This window comes from Acartia tonsa, chromosome 8 (genome assembly GCF_053477335.1).
Source record: "Acartia tonsa isolate MP-2025a chromosome 8, ASM5347733v1, whole genome shotgun sequence".
Taxonomy (NCBI): Eukaryota; Metazoa; Arthropoda; class Copepoda; order Calanoida; family Acartiidae; genus Acartia; species Acartia tonsa.
The window spans coordinates 16255234-16275415 of record NC_137267.1 but is presented as its reverse complement, the minus strand read 5'-3'; the positions used below and the strand labels follow the sequence as shown (position 1 = coordinate 16275415).

The 20182-nt window shown below is 33.0% G+C and overlaps 1 protein-coding gene and 1 long non-coding RNA gene across 2 annotated transcripts; one reads left to right on the top strand and one right to left on the bottom strand.

Annotated features, from left to right (window-relative positions):
- Nucleotides 1-1273: 1273 nt before the first annotated feature.
- LOC145326118 (uncharacterized) lies at nucleotides 1274-6799 on the bottom strand. The gene is made up of 3 exons (XR_013881753.1): nucleotides 6567-6799; nucleotides 3363-3504; nucleotides 1274-2745 (listed from the first exon to the last, which is right to left on the bottom strand). It is a non-coding gene; the product is annotated as an uncharacterized LOC145326118 (long non-coding RNA).
- Nucleotides 6800-8140: 1341 nt separating this feature from the next.
- Nucleotides 8141-20110, top strand: LOC145326116 (uncharacterized). The gene is made up of 17 exons (XM_080169229.1): nucleotides 8141-8213; nucleotides 9116-9172; nucleotides 9467-9549; nucleotides 10128-10279; nucleotides 10756-10889; nucleotides 11238-11383; nucleotides 11948-12011; nucleotides 12253-12721; nucleotides 13037-13160; nucleotides 13891-14509; nucleotides 15184-15280; nucleotides 15447-15547; nucleotides 15797-15874; nucleotides 16278-16340; nucleotides 16878-16940; nucleotides 17417-18791; nucleotides 19899-20110. Exons 1-16 carry the CDS (start codon nucleotides 8148-8150, stop codon nucleotides 17462-17464), a joined length of 2364 nt encoding a protein of 787 aa, XP_080025355.1. The 5' UTR covers nucleotides 8141-8147; the 3' UTR covers nucleotides 17465-18791; nucleotides 19899-20110.
- The last annotated feature ends 72 nt before the right edge of the window (nucleotides 20111-20182 follow it).

Sequence of the window (20182 nt, the reverse complement as noted above, 5' to 3'; positions counted from 1 at the left end):
AATACAGGATATTAGGAGTGACTATGCACTTAATATTTGTAGCATCATACTGAGACGTTCACCAGATACCTATATTTCCGTACCAAAATCTCATCCTAATATGGGCTTAAAAATTAAAGTAGATAAAACCAAAACTTATGAAGCATCAGGTTAGTTGTAAAAAGAGTTCTTTATGAAAAGGCAAAATATTTCTATACTTAAATTGGAAGGTGCTGGAAATATATATTTTTAATAACTTAAAATAAAGGGAGAGGCAAAGGTTTTCCAACAAAAGATAAGGCAAAATTCATCGATATTTAGTAACTAAGCTACCCTATATCTCGAATAGTTCGTCCTTATTTCTTTCCATAAGAAACGGGGAGGGGAAACATTACTTTTTTAAAAAATTTCCTATTTAATATAGGAAAATTCTTGTCTCATAATCATGAACAATATTTTAGTTAAAAAATATCAATTGCACATCTTTAATGTTTTTTATCCCATTATGTGGAGAAAAGTTAGGGGGAAAAAATTTACTTTCAACAACAGAACTTAGTTCTAGTTATTTTCAGAGTTGTTTTTTATTGCATAGGAATTTTTGTCACAAATTATTTTGAATAATGTTTTTTTTTTGTGTTTTGACTTTTATGGGCGCTTTTATCCTTGTTTATATCATATTCTGGATGAAACATTTAAGGACCTTGCTCTAAATTGTTACCCACCTTCCTAAACAATAGGTACACATCTTGCCATTATCCAAATCAGTCAAATAAAGGTTTCTTCTAAAAATACTTATTATCGATCTTTTGTAAATATTAGTATAGGATGCATATCAATAATTTAAGGTATCCGGTCTACCAACAAGTAAAAAACAATAATATTTGTGGGGGCTAATGGATAGGTCGTCAATTTTACTAGGTTGACCCCCAACAACAGCTGAGAACCACGTATTGGTTTTATGATTTGAAAGGAAAAAAAATCATTTCGTAATTGGTATACCTAATTGATCCATTTATCAATATTTCATCGCTTATTAGCAGTTATTCGAATAACTTCCAATCATCAAATTAGAATCCTTATTTGAAAAATTTGTTTTCAATAAATGGTCAGTAAAAGGATCTGATCCCAAGAATAAATAGAGCAGGAAACTATTTCCTGAATAGTAGGTACCTACCTAATGTGTACAATAATTTATGAATTACCTAATGCAATTCTAAGTGAGAAAAGAATATAAGCGATTGTCATTAATCACTAAATCTTAATATCTTCCAAAAAGTCAGAAGTTTTGTTTGTATATTTTATTGATTGCGATCAGAAAATTCACCCTAAGATTGTATAGGTAAATACTAGTAGGAGGAAGCATATATTTAAAAAAAAAACAAAATCGGAAGGGGGGGGGGGGAATGGGTAAACTTGGATTTATTTAATGTGGATAAAGAAAATAGTGACATTGAGGAATCTTCTAATTACTCAACTATCAAAAATTTGTTAGCTTAGTAAAAACAAAGCTTTTCTTTAAGTCGGGTCCTTCCGTCCGTACGTCCTTCCGTACGACTGGAACGGATAGCATCTTTTGGTAGGTAAATTAGCATGTTAGAATTTTCCATCAATTTCAACTTTTGCATGGTGATCTATTAGATTAGGTATAATTTAGCCGACGTAGCGACTCTATAATCGTGACCAGAAAACCCGTATGTCCATTTTAAACATATTGATTATTTACTTTCCAACACAAAATCCATGTGATATTATCATCCGACTGATCTGACTTTATGGAACTGATTCCTAGGACAACACAGTAAAACGTTATAAGCGAAGCATCTCTATATCAAGTCCGCTAAAATGTAAGTATGTCCTCAAAATTTATCCTATATTTAGCAGTTCTCAGCAAATTAATTAACACTTTTGATTAGACTTTTAAAAATTCATATTCTGATAATTCTCAGTTTATAAACAGTACGGGTGTTAATGTTCGTTTGCCTATCGTTTTGGAGCTTCTCTTTTATGGAGGTTGTCATGTTTGATTAATTTTTGTAGGAAGAATTTCTCAATGATAAAGATTTGTAATGCTCAGAATCTTTAATATCTACAATTGCAGTTTCTCTATAATTGGATCTCTGTGAATATCTGACTGAATGGAAGAAACCACAAAATAATTGGGAGTTTCCAGTGGTCCTTTAAGAGTAGACCGTAGCGTATTTATTACTATAGATGCATTTAGCTCTTAATAAGGAGAAATCCTAAGCATTAACTTTTGGTTGATTATATTTCATGTGCTATTTCGGTATCATGTTTCATAGAAACTGGCATTTTCAAGTTATGAGTAACTCATTGTTACAGCATTATCAATCTAGGGGGGGGGGGGGGGGGAATCATTTTAAATTATATTTGATTCAAAATCCAGAACTTTATAATTGAAAACCAATAGGTAAGTCTCGAAAGGCACTGTACTTAATAATTGTCTTGATACCTTTTGTTTCCATAAAGATATTACAAGATGGTAAATATTGCAACCAAAATTCAACAAAAACAATAATGGTACTTACTCTGAGGACTTTCAACTTGATAAAAGAAATTTAATTTTACTCAAATTTTGAGAAAAATGTGACTAGTAACGGGGGAAAGCCAAATCCTTAAGTGGTGGTTTGAAGATCATATTGCGGGTTTTTAACTCTATCTCCGTGAAATATAACTGAGAGCCAATTATCTCCTTCCATTTCTGAGTCATGGAATCTCGTTGTTCATTGATACATCTCTCCATATGATCTAGTTTCCAAAATAAAATTCTTTTTCTTTGATGAATTAAGGATACCATAAAGGGGTAGATTCCCAAAGTGCATTTAAACTGGAATCTAGTGAACTGCATATTATTATTTTTTTTTAATTGTTTAAACTACCTCTATAAGCCTAGGTATGGTTTTAGTCTATTTTTCTGACCTTCCATATCCCTACTAATATAGAGGCTATAGATGCTAGGGGCACAGCCGTTAGTGCAACATAAATGGCTGTCTTGTTTCCATGATGACTTTTTTGGTGGTGTCTATTTGATTGCTATTTGTTGTAATATAAAATTATTTATGTTAAATGGCATTCTAGTAAAGTATGCATGCAAACAAACTTTTTAAATGCGCTTTATGCAACTATCCCTATATTTTATCTGGATAGTATGGATACTTAGTTTAAACTATGAGTAGGGTCTTGAAATTTAACTAAAAATTATTAAGGGAATATTCAGACATAAAGGAAATTGCTTTCCAGAGGAAAAATAAAACGAGATAAATAAAGAAGGGGTGAGGGAAGGTAAGGGGGGGGGGGTTCAAGGGTTGTATTAAATTGGGTATTACCAGATAAAACAAACCAAATTACAGCAATAGAATTTAAACCTGAGAAGTGGCTTAAATCAAAGAATCATTCCTTGTTCTGATAGAATAGGCATTATCTTTACCCAGTCTTTCTGGGTATACATAGATTTCGGCTTGAAAGTTGGCCATCCTTGCTTTAGGTTATCTCCAGATTTCGTCATATCTAGAATAATAGAATGAATGTAAGGTAGCTTGTCTTAAACTGGCATCTGACAATACAGGTGATTTAAACAAAATATCAATGTGCTTTGAAAATTATTATTTCTTTATTGATATCACTCAATGAGGTCCATAAATTAAAATGTAAACAAAATACTTTTAAGGGTAAACAGAATAAAAGAGGGAATGTATTGGGGAGGGAAGGGGGCTCTAATAGACCTCCAGAATATTACAACAGTCCAATCATTGAATAAAAATAAATATGTCATCCTAATGCCAGTTTTCAGGTATAAATTGTCATTTTCAGGAAGTCCCTTCCCTTCATTTTAGGGATGTCATTTCCCTTCATTTTAGGGAAGTCACTTCCCTTCATTTTAGGGAAATCACTTCCCTTCATTTTCGGGAAGTCACTTCCCTTCATTTTAGGGAAGTCACTTCCCTTCATTTTAGGGAAGTCACTTCCCTTCATTTTAGGGAAGTCATTTCCCTTCATTTTAGGGAAGTCACTTCCCTTCATTTTAGGGAAGTCACTTCCCTTCATTTTAGGGAAGTCACTTCCCTTCATTTTAGGGAAGTCACTTCCCTTCATTTTAGGGAAGTCACTTCCCTTCATTTTAGGGAAGGCACTTCCCTTCATTTTAGGGAAGGCACTTCCCTTCATTTTAGGGAAGGCACTTCCCTTCATTTTTGGGAAGTCACTTCCCTTCATTTTGGGAAGTCACTTCCCTTCATTTTAGAGAAGTCACTTCTCTTCATTTTAGGGAAGTGACTTCCCTTCATTTTAGGGAAGTCACTTCCCTTCATTTAGGGAAGTCACTTCCCTTCATTTTAGGGAAGTCACTTCCCTTCATTTTAGGGAAGTCACTTCCCTTCATTTTTGGGAAGTCACTTCCCTTCATTTTAGGGAAGTCACTTCCCTTCATTTTAGGGAAGTCACTTCCCTTCATTTTAGAGAAGTCACTTCTCTTAATTTTAGGGAAGTGACTTCCCTTCATTTTAGGGAAGTCACTTCCCTTCATTTAGGGAAGTCACTTCCCTTCATTTTAGGGAAGTCACTTCCCTTCATTTTAGGGAAGTCACTTCCCTTCACTTTTGGGAAGTCACTTCCCTTCATTTTAGGGAAGTCACTTCCCTTTTAGGGAAGGCACTTCCCTTCATTTTGGGGAAGTCACTTCCCTTCATTTTAGGGAAGTCACTTCCCTTCATTTAGGGAAGTCACTTCCCTTCATTTTAGGGAAGGTACTTCCCTTCATTTTAGGGAAGGCACTTCCCTTCATATTAGGGAAGGCACTTCCCTTCATTTTAGGGAAGTCATTTCCCTTCATTTTAGGGAAGTCACTTCCCTTCATTTTTGGGAAGTCACTTCCCTTCATTTTGGGAAGTCACTTCCCTTCATTTTAGAGAAGTCACTTCTCTTCATTTTAGGGAAGTCACTTCCCTTCATTTTAGGGAAATCACTTCCCTTCATTTTAGGGAAGGCACTTCCCTTCATTTTAGGGAAGTCACTTCCCTTCATTTTAGGGAAGTCACTTCCCTTCATTTTAGGGAAGTCACTTCCCTTCATTTTAGGGAAGTCACTTCCCTTCATTTTAGGGAAGTCACTTCCCTTCATTTTCGGGAAGTCATTTCCCTTCATTTTAGGGAAGTCACTTCCCTTCATTTTTGGGAAGTCACTTCCCTTCATTTTAGGGAAGTCACTTCCCTTCATTTTAGGGAAGGCACTTCCCCTCATTTTAGGGAAGGCACTTCCCCTCATTTTAGGGAAGGCACTTCCCTTCATTTTAGAGAAGTCACTTCTCTTCATTTTAGGGAAGTCACTTCCCTTCATTTTAGGGAAGGCACTTCCCCTCATTTTAGGGAAGGCACTTCCCCTCATTTTAGGGAAGGCACTTCCCTTCATTTTAGAGAAGTCACTTCTCTTCATTTTAGGGAAGTCACTTCCCTTCATTTTAGGGAAGGCACTTCCCTTCATTTTAGGGAAGTCACTTCCCTTCATTTAGGAAAGTCACTTCCCTTCATTTTAGGGAAGGCACTTCCCTTCATTTTCGGGAAGTCATTTCCCTTCATTTTAGGGAAGTCACTTCCCTTCATTTTTGGGAAGTCACTTCCCTTCATTTTTGGGAAGTCACTTCCCTTCATTTTGGGAAGTCACTTCCCTACATTTTAGGGAAGTCACTTCCCTTCATTTTAGGGAAGGCACTTCCCCTCATTTTAGGGAAGGCACTTCCCATCATTTTAGGGAAGGCACTTCCCTTCATTTTAGAGAAGTCACTTCTCTTCATTTTAGGGAAGTCACTTCCCTTCATTTTAAGGAAGTCACTTCCCTTCATTTTAGGGAAGGCACTTCCCTTCGTTTTAGGGAAGGCACTTCCCTTCATTTTAGGGAAGGCACTTCCCTTCATTTTAGGGAAGACACTTCCCTTCATTTTAGGGAAGTCACTTCCCTTCATTTTAGGGATGTCACTTCCCTTCATTTAGGGAAGTGACATCCCTTCATTTTAGAGAAGTCACTTCCCATTCTTGGTGTACTTTGGTCCACTGAGGTTTTGTTTTAGGGAAATCACTTCCTTTCCCTAGTGGACTCTGGTACATCGAATCCGCAGCTTTGTTTTGAAAGGGGTATATTAACAAAATTTCTAACTTTTGAATTTAAGAGTTGTGAGAAGATTCCTTGATTGAAAACATTTTGCGATTATATATGAAATCCATTTAAATGGGTTTATTATAGGACAACATAGTAGGGTATATGTATAAAATTATTTTACATAGACGACAAAGCTGCAGATTTTAAAATCAATTTTGGAGAAATATCTTAGGTACCTTATTTAGGGGACTCAGGTCCACCAAGATATTGTGATGAATACTTACTTTCCTTGGAGAGCCCAAAGATTTGCAATGGTTTTAAATTAAAATCGGGTTCATTATATATATATATTCATATCACAGTTTCATTATATTCCTCGATTTCAGTTTACTACCACTGCATTTTAAATTAATATTAATCCGTATATATTCTGCGTGGCCCGCCGGCTTCTATTCATAATAATTTTTTTAAAAATAAAATACCTACGTGACTTCTTCTTGTCCTCTTTCTCGCATTCCAGTCCCTCTCTATCACAGGCGGGGCATGCAGACACTCATTTTGACTCGTTCAGAATAAAATCTGGAATTATTAAATTACACCTTTTGAATATATTGGAATTCACTACATATAAAGGTGAATCTAATACGTGTGATGATCACTAGTCAAAATCCAGGAAATCCCCAACCTCCTTGAAACATTATTGGTCCCAAGCAGGCCACACTTGATCACGTCAACATGAAAACTATCCAAATATTCGTCTGCTACAATATTTTTATAAAATAGGGTTGCCAGCTAAAAGTTATATTTTTCAAGTTTTAAAAATTATTTTTAAACTTAAATTGAATACTAGCCTAGAAAATTACGTTTTCAACCTTACAGTTTTTAACAGAAGGACAGACGTAGGGATAATTCGGTACTAAAAAATTATATAAATATCAGAAAATAAAAAAAATTAAACCTAAAATTGGCCGACTATCTTTTTTCTCAAAATCAAGACGACATTTAGTTTAGATAATTAGTCACGGCATTTTTAAGTAATTAAGAGTTGTTAACCTTTTGGTTTATATTTTTTATTTTATGTTAAGATTGTCTTTTAATCATTATTTTTAAAATTTTCTATATTAAAATAGTTTTTTAAGTGTAATAACAATTTTAAAGTGTATCTTTTAATCTGATTTTCTCGACAAAATGTCTAAAATAAATATATCAGATAAAATTATGGCATCCCTTTTTGGATGTTTCTTTTTATGATCCGGACAAAAACTTTTTACAGTTTTTTTCGCTTTTCTACTGCTTATTAATCTTTTAGATATTTGTTGTATAACTTTTAAATTTTTAGAATAAAGTATTTTAATAAGTTTTGTAACTTTAGATTTCAGTTATATTTAGGGAGTATGAAAACATTTTAATGTCTCTTCCCTATTTAAAATTACCAGAGAAGATTTTGTAGGAGAAATAAGAAACTATTATCCATTGTTTTTTTTTGGGTGGTTTGGTTTGACAATCATAACAAATACAATCGTGTTTATATAGCAATTTTCCTTTCTATTTATGCTTATAATCCTGTTTTAAAATGTTTTTTTACTAAATTATATTTGATTGTATGTTTTATTAAAATAATTGCAAGAAAATTGTCTGACGAAACTTTTATATGATTTTTTGCCGGTCGGGTCTCTTTCCTTAAATGATATTTAAGATAAAAATCTGGTTTTGACTGTGAATATTCCTCTATAAATGGCACTATATTACTTATATATATTTTTTGATCAGGGAGGGAGGGACTTTGGGCTGTTTATTACACTACTAGTCAGTGAAGTTCTGTAATGATAATAATGTTTTCTTATTATCTTTGGCTCAACAACTTATTGGGAGCTTTAACTAAATTTTTATTGAATTGTTATTTAAGTTGCATCCCAAAGTTTCAATTCACTTTAATCTAAAGCAGGTTTAATTTAGTGTATCATCAAAGGAGATTTAACACCAATTTATTGACTTTTTTAGCGGCTCTATATAACACCATATTATAGACATTAATAATAATAAAATTGTTTCCAGATGAGAAAATGAATACAAAGAAAAAATCTGAAGGTTTTGTTGGCGTTCATATAGGAGCTGGGCAGCATTCTGAGGTAAGTAATTCTACCTCATTTAGGAGCAGTTAGCATTAAGAGGTAAATAATTCTAGTTCATAGGAGCTGGTCAGCATTCAGAAGATCTGCAGAGGTGAGTAATTAATTCTAGTTCATATAGGAGCTGGTCGGCATTCAGAGGCGAGTAATTCTAGTTCATATAGGAGCTGTGCAGCATTCAGTGTTGAGTAATTCTAGTTCATATAGGAGCTGCTGGCCAGCATTCAGAGGTGAGTAATTTTAGTTCATTTAGGAGCTGGTCAGCATTCAGGGGTGAGTAATTCTAGTTAATATAGGAGCTGGTCAGCATTAAGAGGTGAGTAATTTTAGTTCATATAGGAGCTGGTCAGCATTCAGAGGTAAATAATTCTAGTTCATATAGGAGCTGGGCAGCATTCAGAGGTGAGTAATTCTAGATGTTCATATAGGAGCTGGTCATCATTCAGAGGTGAGTAATTCTAGTTCATATAGGAGCTGGTCAGTATTCAGAGGTGAGTAATTCTAGTTCATATAGGAGCTGGTCAGCCTTCAGAGGTGAGTAATTCTAGTTCATATAGGAGCTAGGCAGCATTCAGAGGTGAGTAATTCTAGTTCATATAGGAGCTGGTCAGTATTCAGAGGTGAGTAATTCTAGTTCATATAGGAGCTAGGCAACATTTTCAGAGGTGAGTTATTTTGCACTATATCGTCCCTGCAAAACTAAAAAAAAAACAAGATTGTCAAATATACTTGGAGAGACATTATAAAAAAATATTCTTTTAGTAACTAATCAACCTATATTCGATTATAAAGTAGTATAGGACTTTCCTGGTCCCTCTTTTCCAATAGAAAGGCCCTAGATATTATAGACGATAATGTATATTTTAATAATCTAAGAATTATTTTAATATTATATTTTTTAGGCTCGAACAGCTCTGTATTTAGATATATGTTCCGCTGCCTGTCAAGCAGCCATCCAGGTATAAAAATATATTGTTGAATTATAGATGACTAACTACTACTCTTTTTTAATTAGTTAATGACGTACGCTGTTTATATTTTGAACTTAATAAATACATATTTTCTATCTACATTCTTTGTTTGTTTATCTAAGTTAATCTAATCTGACTCCTTCTCTTTACCAAATATTTTTAAATCATCTTATTTAATTTCCATAAAGAAACCCTTCCTATAGATAAGGATGTTTTAAAAATTTCAAACCATCTTCATTTCTATCTGTATATTTCTAGTTACTCACATTTTAATTTGTTAAGGTTCTAAGAGAAGGAGGGTCTGCTCTTGATGCTGCAGAGAAAGCCACTATTGTTCTGGAAGATGCCGGGGAAACTAATGCTGGGTAAGAATTTAAACAATAACAATGGTTCAAATATTTTTATGGGAGTTTATATTATTATCTAAATAGGTACCTAGGTAACTTTATCTGGTTGCCTTAAATTCAATGATTTTTTATGCCTATGTATTTGTATCTGTCTCAGTTATTGGATGAATGTAAGTCTATCCAGGAATAAGGTATAGCCAGCCATGTAGCAAAATAAATTTATAATATTATTTGGACTATAATCACGTACAGCTTTCATATTTTTTTTCGAATTAATTTCGTTGTTGGTATAAGCTGGAATTTTGTGTGTCTTGTCCATTTACAACCAGATTTTTAAATTTTTAGGCTGAAATTATTAGAAAAATATGTTCAGCTGTTCTATGCAGTTATTAAAATCAGTTCGATGTGTGTATGTCTGTCTAAAATAAAATTTATATATCTTTACCTTAGTTCTTACGTTTTAATATTTTTCAATTTTTTAGTTCGTAAGTTTCTGAAAATATTTTCTGGGTGTTTGTAGTTTTTTTTTATATATATCACAATGGCAAAGGTTTTCATGAAAACTAATCTTGTTTTAATTATTCTTACTATTTTAGGTATGGCTCAAATCTAACTGAATCTGGTACGCTAGAGATGGATGCTGGCCTTATGGACGGATCTAACCTTCTCTTTGGTGCTGTAGGAGCTATTACAGAAATCAAGAATCCTATCAGGGTGGCCAGGAAGTTGGTAGATGAACAAGCCAGAGGTGAATTTAGTTTTCTAATATAGCAACTTCTTATAATTTTGTCTGTTGTTGGGTTGAATATTTGTGATATTTAGAGCATTCGGTGGTTGTCATAGTTACTTGACTTGCATCAAGAAAAAAAAGTAAATTGTAGCACAGTACAAAAATAGGAACTTACCTATATAAAATAATATTCATTAAAATAAAAAATTTAAATATCTTAACTGCCAGCTTTTTAGCTGTATAGCCAGTCGGAAAGATGTACTTACATGTATATATTTCATAGTAGCTCCGCTAATTCTTGGAACTTTAAACATTTTATTTTCTTAAAATGTCTTATCCTTCAAAATGACAGAAAAATCTTTCTAATCGTTCTAATGTCAATAACTCGCTAACCTCTTACCAGGAATCTTTATCTATTTATAGCTATATCCTAACGATTATCCATGAGGCTAGGGTCGTATAAAAGTATATGCATTGAAAATATTGATTTTTAGGTCTATTACCATTGGGTCGAGTGCCGCCTGGTTTTCTGGTGGGTGAGGGAGCCAGAGATTGGGCCATAAGGCATGGAATTCACACGGTTAGCTCAGAGAAGTTGGTCAGTGATAAAGCTGTCAAATTGTACAAAGTAAGTAAGAGGGATACTTGGTATTTTTACAACCAGCAGAAATATGATAGATGTAGTATTGTGAAAATTGTTTGTGTGGACTTATATTTGGTAGAAGTTTTCAGAATTTTGCTGTTTATTGACAAATACCTACCTTTACATTTACTTTTTCCATTTAAATATTCAATTATTATACAAAAAAAAATATTCAGCTATATTTCTGCTGTATTTACACCAAGTTGTGTAGAATTAAAGTTAAGATGGAAAAATTATTTTTTTAACTACCTAGATACCTAGGTTGACAAATAGCAAGTTTAATAGATTGATAGTACCTAATTAAATTACAAAACTGGCAATGTATCTTTTTAGCATTACAAGAAAAAGTTGGATGCGTACAAACTCTCCATAGAGCAACAAAACAAGAGGAAGAAAGAGGAGGAGGAAAATAATCTGGAATCAGCTGTTTGCAAGAAGTTTAGGGTGGCCCACAAGCTTACAATCACGGAGCAAGTCAGGTAATAGAACTTTCACTCAGGCGAAATATGCCAAAGTAGTGAAGATAATATAAGTCAATGGAACATTGATGGGTTGGTGGTATGTCAATAAGGGGCTGTCCCCCTTGTTGAAGAAAATGCTTAAATTTTTGTTTTATACCTATTAAAAATGTCGTAGATTCTGCCTTGAAATAGTAAAATCTAAAGTTGATGAAAAAGTAAATTTCGATAGGTAGAAAAAAAGGGCAATTAATGTTTTTAATGTAGGTTTCTATTTTGAAGTTTTAGTATAGATAGGAAGAAACCAATTAACATCTGCTGGATTACAACCATACTGAAAAATCATCTATAGCATCGTATTACAGACAATTTTCCACGAATATTAAACTAAAAATCAAAACCAATTTTATTAGCCCAGGCCTTTGGCCTCTCAGTTCGGGGCTACGGCTAACAAAAGTAAAACTGGTTTTAAGTCTTATAATTTTTATTTTAGATTATCGTGGAAAATTGTCTATAATACGATGTGATATATAAATAATATGACAACTCTTTAATTCTGAATTTAACACATTTTTTTATTTTCAGGAGTAGTGATGGAGCAAGTAAAATGGTGGATGGTTCCAGTCTAGACCTGGAAGATAATTCTCAGGTATTCCTTATAAAAATTTTCCCAGTGTAGATACTCTAGGCATAACTTTTTTTAAATCATTTATTTTTACAATTTAAAAGATGTAAATGTATTCTATCTTTTGTATATAGCATATCTTAGCAATTTGTTCTTTAAGGCGGAAATAATGTCCATCTGTGCTTATATTTAGTAAAAAATTTAATAAAAGCAAAATTAAAGCATTTTGTTAAAAATCAATTTTGCTAACGTCTTTCTCTTTCAGGCCCACATTGCAAACAGAGGAATGGTGATTCGTCCTGACTTTGCCTCTGGAATATGCCAGCCACTGACACATCCATCATCTGCCTCCTCAAGTCTTCACTATCCCCACCATGCAGCTCAACCAATGGTTAGGCAGCTGAGTGGTAAAGCACACCATTATATCCAACTGCCAGTGTCATCCTCATCTTGTTCTTTATTACCTCAATCCTCTGCTCATGTGGTCTCATTACCAGCTGCTCACATCTCTCTGCCCGCCAATACTTCACACATGGTATCACAATCTTTTGCAAGTGGATCTCAATTGTCGTCTCCAATGATTAATGTCAGCATGTCACCATCACTTTCTTCTACCAATTCTTCTTTCTCCAGTCACCAGTTGCATCAGCCATCATCAAGTGGTGTGGTCAGATTGTCTACTGTTCCGGCAACCCTTAATAATTCGTCATCTACATTCCACAATTCAGCCTTAGGCATGTTGAGAATTTTTTAGTTTTATGAAAAGTATAGGTACCTACTTAAAAAGTTCAAATAACTTTGTTACCTACTCATTATACCTTAGTTTCAAATTTCAATAGATACAAGGTGATTCTCTTTTATACCTACTCTTTTACTTTTCAAAATATATTTATTTTTTGAGGGTTTTGATTTTTTCTCCAATGGGTTCTCATTTTACTTCCATTCTCCTGTCTTAACTACCTTCTGGATCAATGTTAAACTTTCTTGAAAATTGTGGATTTCTTATTAAACTAATTTGTCTATCTAAAATTCTCAAATTTGTATCATAGTTGGCCAAAAATTGGTATCTCCCCTGGTTTTACCCTTAGCAGCAGATAGCATTAGAATACAACCAATAACTACCCAAATATCTTCTGAAAGCACTCCACTGCAAGTCCAACTTATTTTATCAGGAATTTTATCAATCGTATATTGTAAATTGAGGGGGCGGAAGTGACACTTATTAAAATCAAAACTAAAAGTTAAAGGAACTCAACGAAATAAAGAGTTGCAGTTCTGAGATTTGACATAGCAGTTGCTTTAAAGAGGTACAATATGGAACTGTGAAGAAACAGCAGCGGAACCTCCGCTCCCGCCGAAAATTGCCGTTTCCCGCCAAAATTTTTTGCCATTTTTCGCCAAATTAGACAGTTCTCAATCACCTGATATAAACTTGTTTTTCATTAAAATATCCCTTATTTTTTCACGTGACACTTATAATATTTCAAACATACCTATCATTATTACCAAAAATTGCAAGTGTAGGTAAAAAGTGAAAATATAAAGGAAATATTAATGGGGAAAAAATTTATCTCAAATGATTGAAAATTGTCTAATAATATGGCGAGAAAAGGCAAAAAAAAATTTGGCGGGAAACGGCGGTTTTCGGAGGAAGCGGCGGTTCTGCCGCCGTTTAATCACAGTTTTATGTTGTACCTCTTTAAAGCAACTGCCATGCCAAATCTCAGAGCTGTAACACTTTATATAGTTGAGTGTGCCTTAGACTTTTATATCATAATAAACATCATAAAGTTTCAAAAAAACAAGGACCAAATTTTGTTTGTAAAGAGTTATCGTTTTATAATGGTTGCCAAAAAATTTGTATCTAGCTATGACATTATATTGATTGAAAACATTGCACAGGTGACACCACAACCTCCCAAAGCTTAAAACCTGAACAAATAATCTCAACAACTGCCTCTTCCAACCAAATTACATCAAACTGTGGTGCGTATCAGCTCATCCAGACACCAAGATCTGACACAACATTTACAAATAAATTTACATCCTCAAACTTATCCTTTGGGAACACCACAACATCCCAACACATTCCATCTTTCTTGATATCAGAGTCACAAGGCAGTAACTCTCAATTTAGCCAAAATGCACATAATGACATTAGAATACAAAGCTCACATCTGTCTAACAGCACAAATGCCAGTAGATCAGCACCATTGCCAGGCAATAATGTTTATCTAGATGGCACAAATGATCATGAGAATGAAAACGATGAAGTATCTGAAAGTGAACTTACCGGTGACAGTTCTGAATTAAAATCCAAGTCTGATAAAGTAAACACTGAAAAACATAAAGAAAGCACTGAAGTTAGTAAAGAAATCAATGATGAACACAAAGAAGAGTCAAAGGATGAATTTGATGAATCTCTTGATGATAAAGTTCAGGATACAGTAGGAGTGGTTGTTCTTGATGCAGATGGTAATGTTGCTGCTAGTGTCTCAAGTGGTGGCATTGCTCTTAAACAAGTAAGATTTCTTGAAATTATCCTTTTCAGATGTCTCTTTATTTATTTCACTGTATGAAAGTTAGTTGGCTGACCTAAATTACCTGACATTTAAAGGGGGGGGGGGGGGGGGGGGTGCGAAAGTGACACTTTTTGAAACCAAAACTAAAAGTCAACAAAGGAACTCAACTAAAAAAGAGTTACAGGCCTGAGATTTTGCATGGCAGTTGCTTTATAGGGGTACATTATGGAACTGTGAAGAAACGGCGGCGCAACCGCCGAAAACCGCCGTTTCCCGCCAAAATTTTTTTTGCCTTTTCTCGGCGGTTTTCGGCGGTTGCGCCGCCGTTTCTTCACAGTTCCATATTGTACCCCTATAAAGCAACTGCCATGCAAAATCTCAGACCTGTAACTCTTTTTTTAGTTGAGTTCCTTTGACTTTTAGTTTTGGTTTCAAAAAGTGTCACTTTCGCCCCCCCCCCCCCCCTTTCTAATTCAAAAATATTAGATTCTGATAAAATTGACAACACTAGGGTATTAGGTTTCCTTGTAAAATTGGTATCTTTCGTCATTTCATTCACACTTTTTTTGAAAGATAAAATTTACAAAAAATTGTTTCAAGCTGTTTTGGGGATAAAGAGGTGTAGTGTCTGAAGCGCGCCGAAATTTTTATCAATTCTCAATCTTTTTATTTAGTCTGGACGTGTGGGGCAGGCAAGCTGCTATGGATGTGGTTGCTGGGCACAAAGACAAATAAAGAACACAAGCTCAAGTGTTGCCGTCAGCACAACAGGTTTTGTTACATTCTCAATTTAAATATTTGACTACTCAGTCCGAAACTTGTTCATATAAAAATATTTTATTAACCTTATCATAATTAAATTTTTATAGTTTTTAGACAGTAAATAATCATCTAGAGTTTGGAGATTAATTCTATAATATATAAATTTTCTTGCTAGGTTGTGGAGAGCATCTTGTGAGAACATTGCTGGCAAAGGAGTGTGGACAGGGACTAGCCAATAGCAACAACCCTATGGACACTTTACAGACTATTATGAAGGTATCCATCTATATTCTATCTATCTGTCATTCTTATATCTACCTATTAATACTACGGAAACTTTATGTGCTATATATTCATTGTCTATAGACCATCTTCTTGTCTTATCTATTTAACATAATATATCTAAAGAGCAATAAAACAGACTAATATAATAAATGTATTAATGTATAATAAATTATCAAACTGCCTCAATATTCATTTATATATACCTCTATTTTTATCCATCTACATATCTATCTTGTTTAGGAAAAGTTTGCCGAATCAGAATTTTTGGAAGGAATCAGTGAAAAGTTGGGAGGAGCTATTTGTATGCAATTTTGTAAGGTTAGTTTAAAGTGTATACCTAGCGAAATTTTTTTTATAAGAGGCATATGATCTTAAGAAAAAAACAGCAGTTTATATTAAATAGCAACTGAGAAAATCACATATTCCACTTACCACTACCGACTGCCGTACTGACGGACAAACTAAGAGATTTATAGAGTAGTTTCGCTACTAATGAATGAGTGTTCAATTATTAAATGTTGGTTAAATACCGTTAGTAAGGTTTTCTAATAATTGTAATGATATTATGAAAATTATTAGTTTGAGGGTTTATTTGTTATATTATATAGGTACAAATCCTTGTAATGTACAGTTTATTAGGAGATAGGATATGGGTAAAATTTTAGTAAAATTGATCTAGTTTTTATCAATTGAAATCTTTACCTACCTAATTTGTTTCTAGGGATCTGGTTTGGGAAGTTTCCTGTGGACACATACAACTTCTTCTATGGGAATAGGATTCCAGGTATATTAATTGTATTTTTGGGAGGGGAAATAGGGGGGGGGGGTGTTAATGTTTCATTGAAAACCTCTTACAACCCCCCCCCCCCTCTTAAATGTTGTGTAGGTATTTTAATAAAGGGTTGGTTGTCTGTTACACTTCAGAGGATGCATTAAATCATATTGTCAAATAAAGATGCCAGTTTATGTTTTTAAAACTATCATTTACCAGCAGCTGCGCCCCTGGCATTAAAGGGCTCTGTATTCGAAGGCAAGGACAGAGCAGAAAACAGCATAAAAACCATCACAATACCTACTTAACACTAATTTTTGGTTAATTTCCTTTTTGTTTTAGGTTTGGTTTTAAAAAGTGTCTCATCCGCCTCACCCTTTCTAGAACAAAATATCCTTAATCCATCCTTATTTTTTTCTCTGAAATCGAGAACATATTCGGAAATCTAAAGATACACATCAAAAAAACCTTACTACCTTTTATGATAGGATTTTAAGCCTACCTATCTTCCTAAGATTTGCCTAGTTACCTATTTATTTGTATTTGTAGAGTACTGGCGATGCTGCAGCTACTGTAAAAATGTCAAGACTTCCTAAATCTGCTAATGTCCAGGTTCAGTCATATTAGTTTTATAGTAGTGAGGCTACTTTATAATTTACTATGTATGTCCGCCCATCAGTCAGTCCATAACGCTATGGGGAAAATGTGATTTTCTCGGCTGTTAAAGATAAAAGGCTGAAAAATCCATTGAGGTCGGAATGCTTTAAGCAGGCTTTAGGCTATTTTTTTATTTTTCACATTTTCCCCCATATCTTTGTTGTTTCTGGTCCGATTTTAAACTATTTTTTTTTAATTTTTAACATATTTCTTCATATTTTTAATGTTTGTGTTCAGATTTTCTATGAAGTGTTTTTTACAGTGTTACATTTCCCTCTCATTTCTATCATCATACATTTTTAAATACGTTGGCCCCAAAAGGGTTTGTCTGTGTGTTCTTTTTAAAGTATTACATTTTTACACTTATCTTATACCGACGTTTAAATTTTGAAAATCTTTGTGGAAAAGTAATCTTTGTTTACTTATTTCAGGGCACAACAATTCTGGTGGAATCTGTTTCTTTCAACACAAGATCTTGAAATTAATCTTTATATTTTAATGATTCAAATCAGGAAAAATGGAAGATACATTATACCGTAAATTATCTGACCCCCAAAGTTTTATAAACATGTTCTCCAATTCGTTGACTTAAAATCTTTGTGTTCTTTATTAATCTTGATTGTTTGTTATAAACCAGCAAAAACCAAAAATTTTAATCAACAAAAGTGGGTAAATATGTTTATCATAATTAGGGTTGTACATTGATTGTCCATTGTCTTATCCCTTCAGGTTTCTAATTAAAATAAAACATAATTGTAGTCTATAAGTATGGACAGGACAAGTATTCTGTGAACAATTACCTACCTACCTAATAGGCGAGAATTGTCCAAGGGAGAGAACATTAGTCTGTTTATTAACGTTTAAGTTTTAAAATAACGTTTTATTATTCTTTGGCTTAACACCTTTGTGGTCTAATATTGAATTTTGAATGGCTGGTTCATGCAGTAGATTGTGTAAACGTTTCAATCACTAATTGTATTTTAGAGAAGGGTAATTTTTTGTTTTATTATTTGGGGATGTACATCAATTTATCGACCATTATCTTGTCCCTTTAGAATCCTGAAATTGTCCATATTATAAAATCAAACATGACAGAGCAGGGCTATTATATTTCAAGAGCGGCTTAATACAGAAGGACGAAAGAGCCAATCTCATAGAGCAGCTTAAAAAGTCACATTTATAAATTCGTCTTTCCTATAGCTTTACTGACCGACTGACAATGTGAACATAAGAAAGATACTCAGACAACGTGAAATTCAAAATTATAGGGGAATTGGTATTAAAACCAGTTATACTCGCTAGGTACTTAACTATTTTTCTTCTTCTAGTATTTGTTAACAGAATATCTACTTGTCCTATTCATCTAACATTATGTTAAAAACCTAGGTTTAAAACAAAGCAATAAAAGTAGGTGTATTTCAACAGCAATTTTATCAAGTTTTTTTCAAGTACTTTTATCTTGTAATCATAAAAATAAAATCTAAAGAATGTCACGGGATCTATCTAAGTAGATCCAACCTCCCCTTCTTGAAATGTATTACTTTGCAAACTTCCTTCAAATAAATTAAATTCGCTGAGTATATTTATCATTATAATACCACTTCAATATATAGTTTTACCAATAATATTGTCAGTTAAAGAATGTAGATATTTCTGATAATTATGTGCCAAGATAATTGTGTAATTCCATTTTATACTTATACATTCGCGTTGCGCGACTAACAAGTTTTGTTGTCCTTGTCTATTTATCATTCATTAATTTATGTATTGTGAAAAAAGAAATTTGTAGAATTAAATTTAAATTAAGTAGTGATAAGACTATGCAAATTAAATTAAGAAATTGAATTATAGTTTTAAAGGGAGGGATGTGGGGGGGGGGGGATGTGGATGTGACAATTTTTCTAATCCAACAAATGTTGATTGGGTTTATAAAAGTTACTAAATCGCTTCTCCCCTTTTTATTAGAAGTATCATTTAGAATTTTTTTTAGTGAATATGTAACCAAAATATTTTCGAATACTAGAAGTTTTTTGTTGTTGAAAAGCCTTGCTTTTAAATGCAGATAACTTTTATCCAACAAACAAATTGATTTAAAAAATAAAACAATTTGGTTGGGAATAAAAAACCGCTGATTTTAGGGGAGCAATAACGAAATCATCATAAATTATCATATAAAAATAATTCAGTTGAGTTTAGCCCTTTTCAGCCATTTGCTATTTTGTCTTGTTGGATATACTTTATATTTCTGCTAAACATTGATAAAATATTTTCTTTTTGTAAGTAATATCTATCTTCTCAATAGCTCTAGTCTAATAGTTTCAAACATTTTGTAGGAAAACAAAGAAAAGAATTTAAGCGGTTTTAACTGTATTTTTTTTACATAGCATGTTTCATTCTACACTTTATATACATTTCCCGTCGTTTTTAGCCCTTTAAAAAGATTAAATGTACAAATTTACTTATGGAAATCAATAATTATATTAATAGAACCGTCATTAACTTTGGATTTTTTCATTAATAGTCATTTTAGGTAGGCTGTGCCAAATTTCAAGTTAGATTAAATTTCAGAATTTTGTATTATACATTTTTTGTAGAATAATTTTAGGGTTCTAAAAGTTACCATCGATTGTAAGTATTTCTCTAAAGATGTAAAACCTTAAAAATAAGTTACGAACACATTAGATACTCCAAATAGAATTCAAACATAAAAATTTAATGAATATCCATTACATAAAGTAGATTGATGCGTGTCTGTCCGTCTTAAAAGATCTCGCTAACCGTTGGACCAATTTCGTTCTTTTCAGTGAATATATCCGCTAATCATAGCAAGGTTTAAAGCTATTTCTTAAAGGATTAGACATATTTTTGATAGAAAATGTTCAGTAAAAACTATTTAAATTTTTTGGGGGGCAGCAGCCGCTAGTTTAACTGAAGCAACGAAACATATTGTAAAATTACTACGTATTGAATTTTTACATTTTGTAATTTTTTGTCTGTTATGTGTTTTTTATTATTATTTCTTAATGTAAATTGTTATATGAAATATCAGTATTGTAATTGTAACTATCTATCCAATTATTGAATTAATATTTTCCATTTTTTAGAAATAGATTTCATCTGTGGAATTTTTTGTATTTTTAATTTTGAAGTTAACTTTAAAGTCATTTAACCCATAGCCGTGGAGAAGGTGGTTAGAT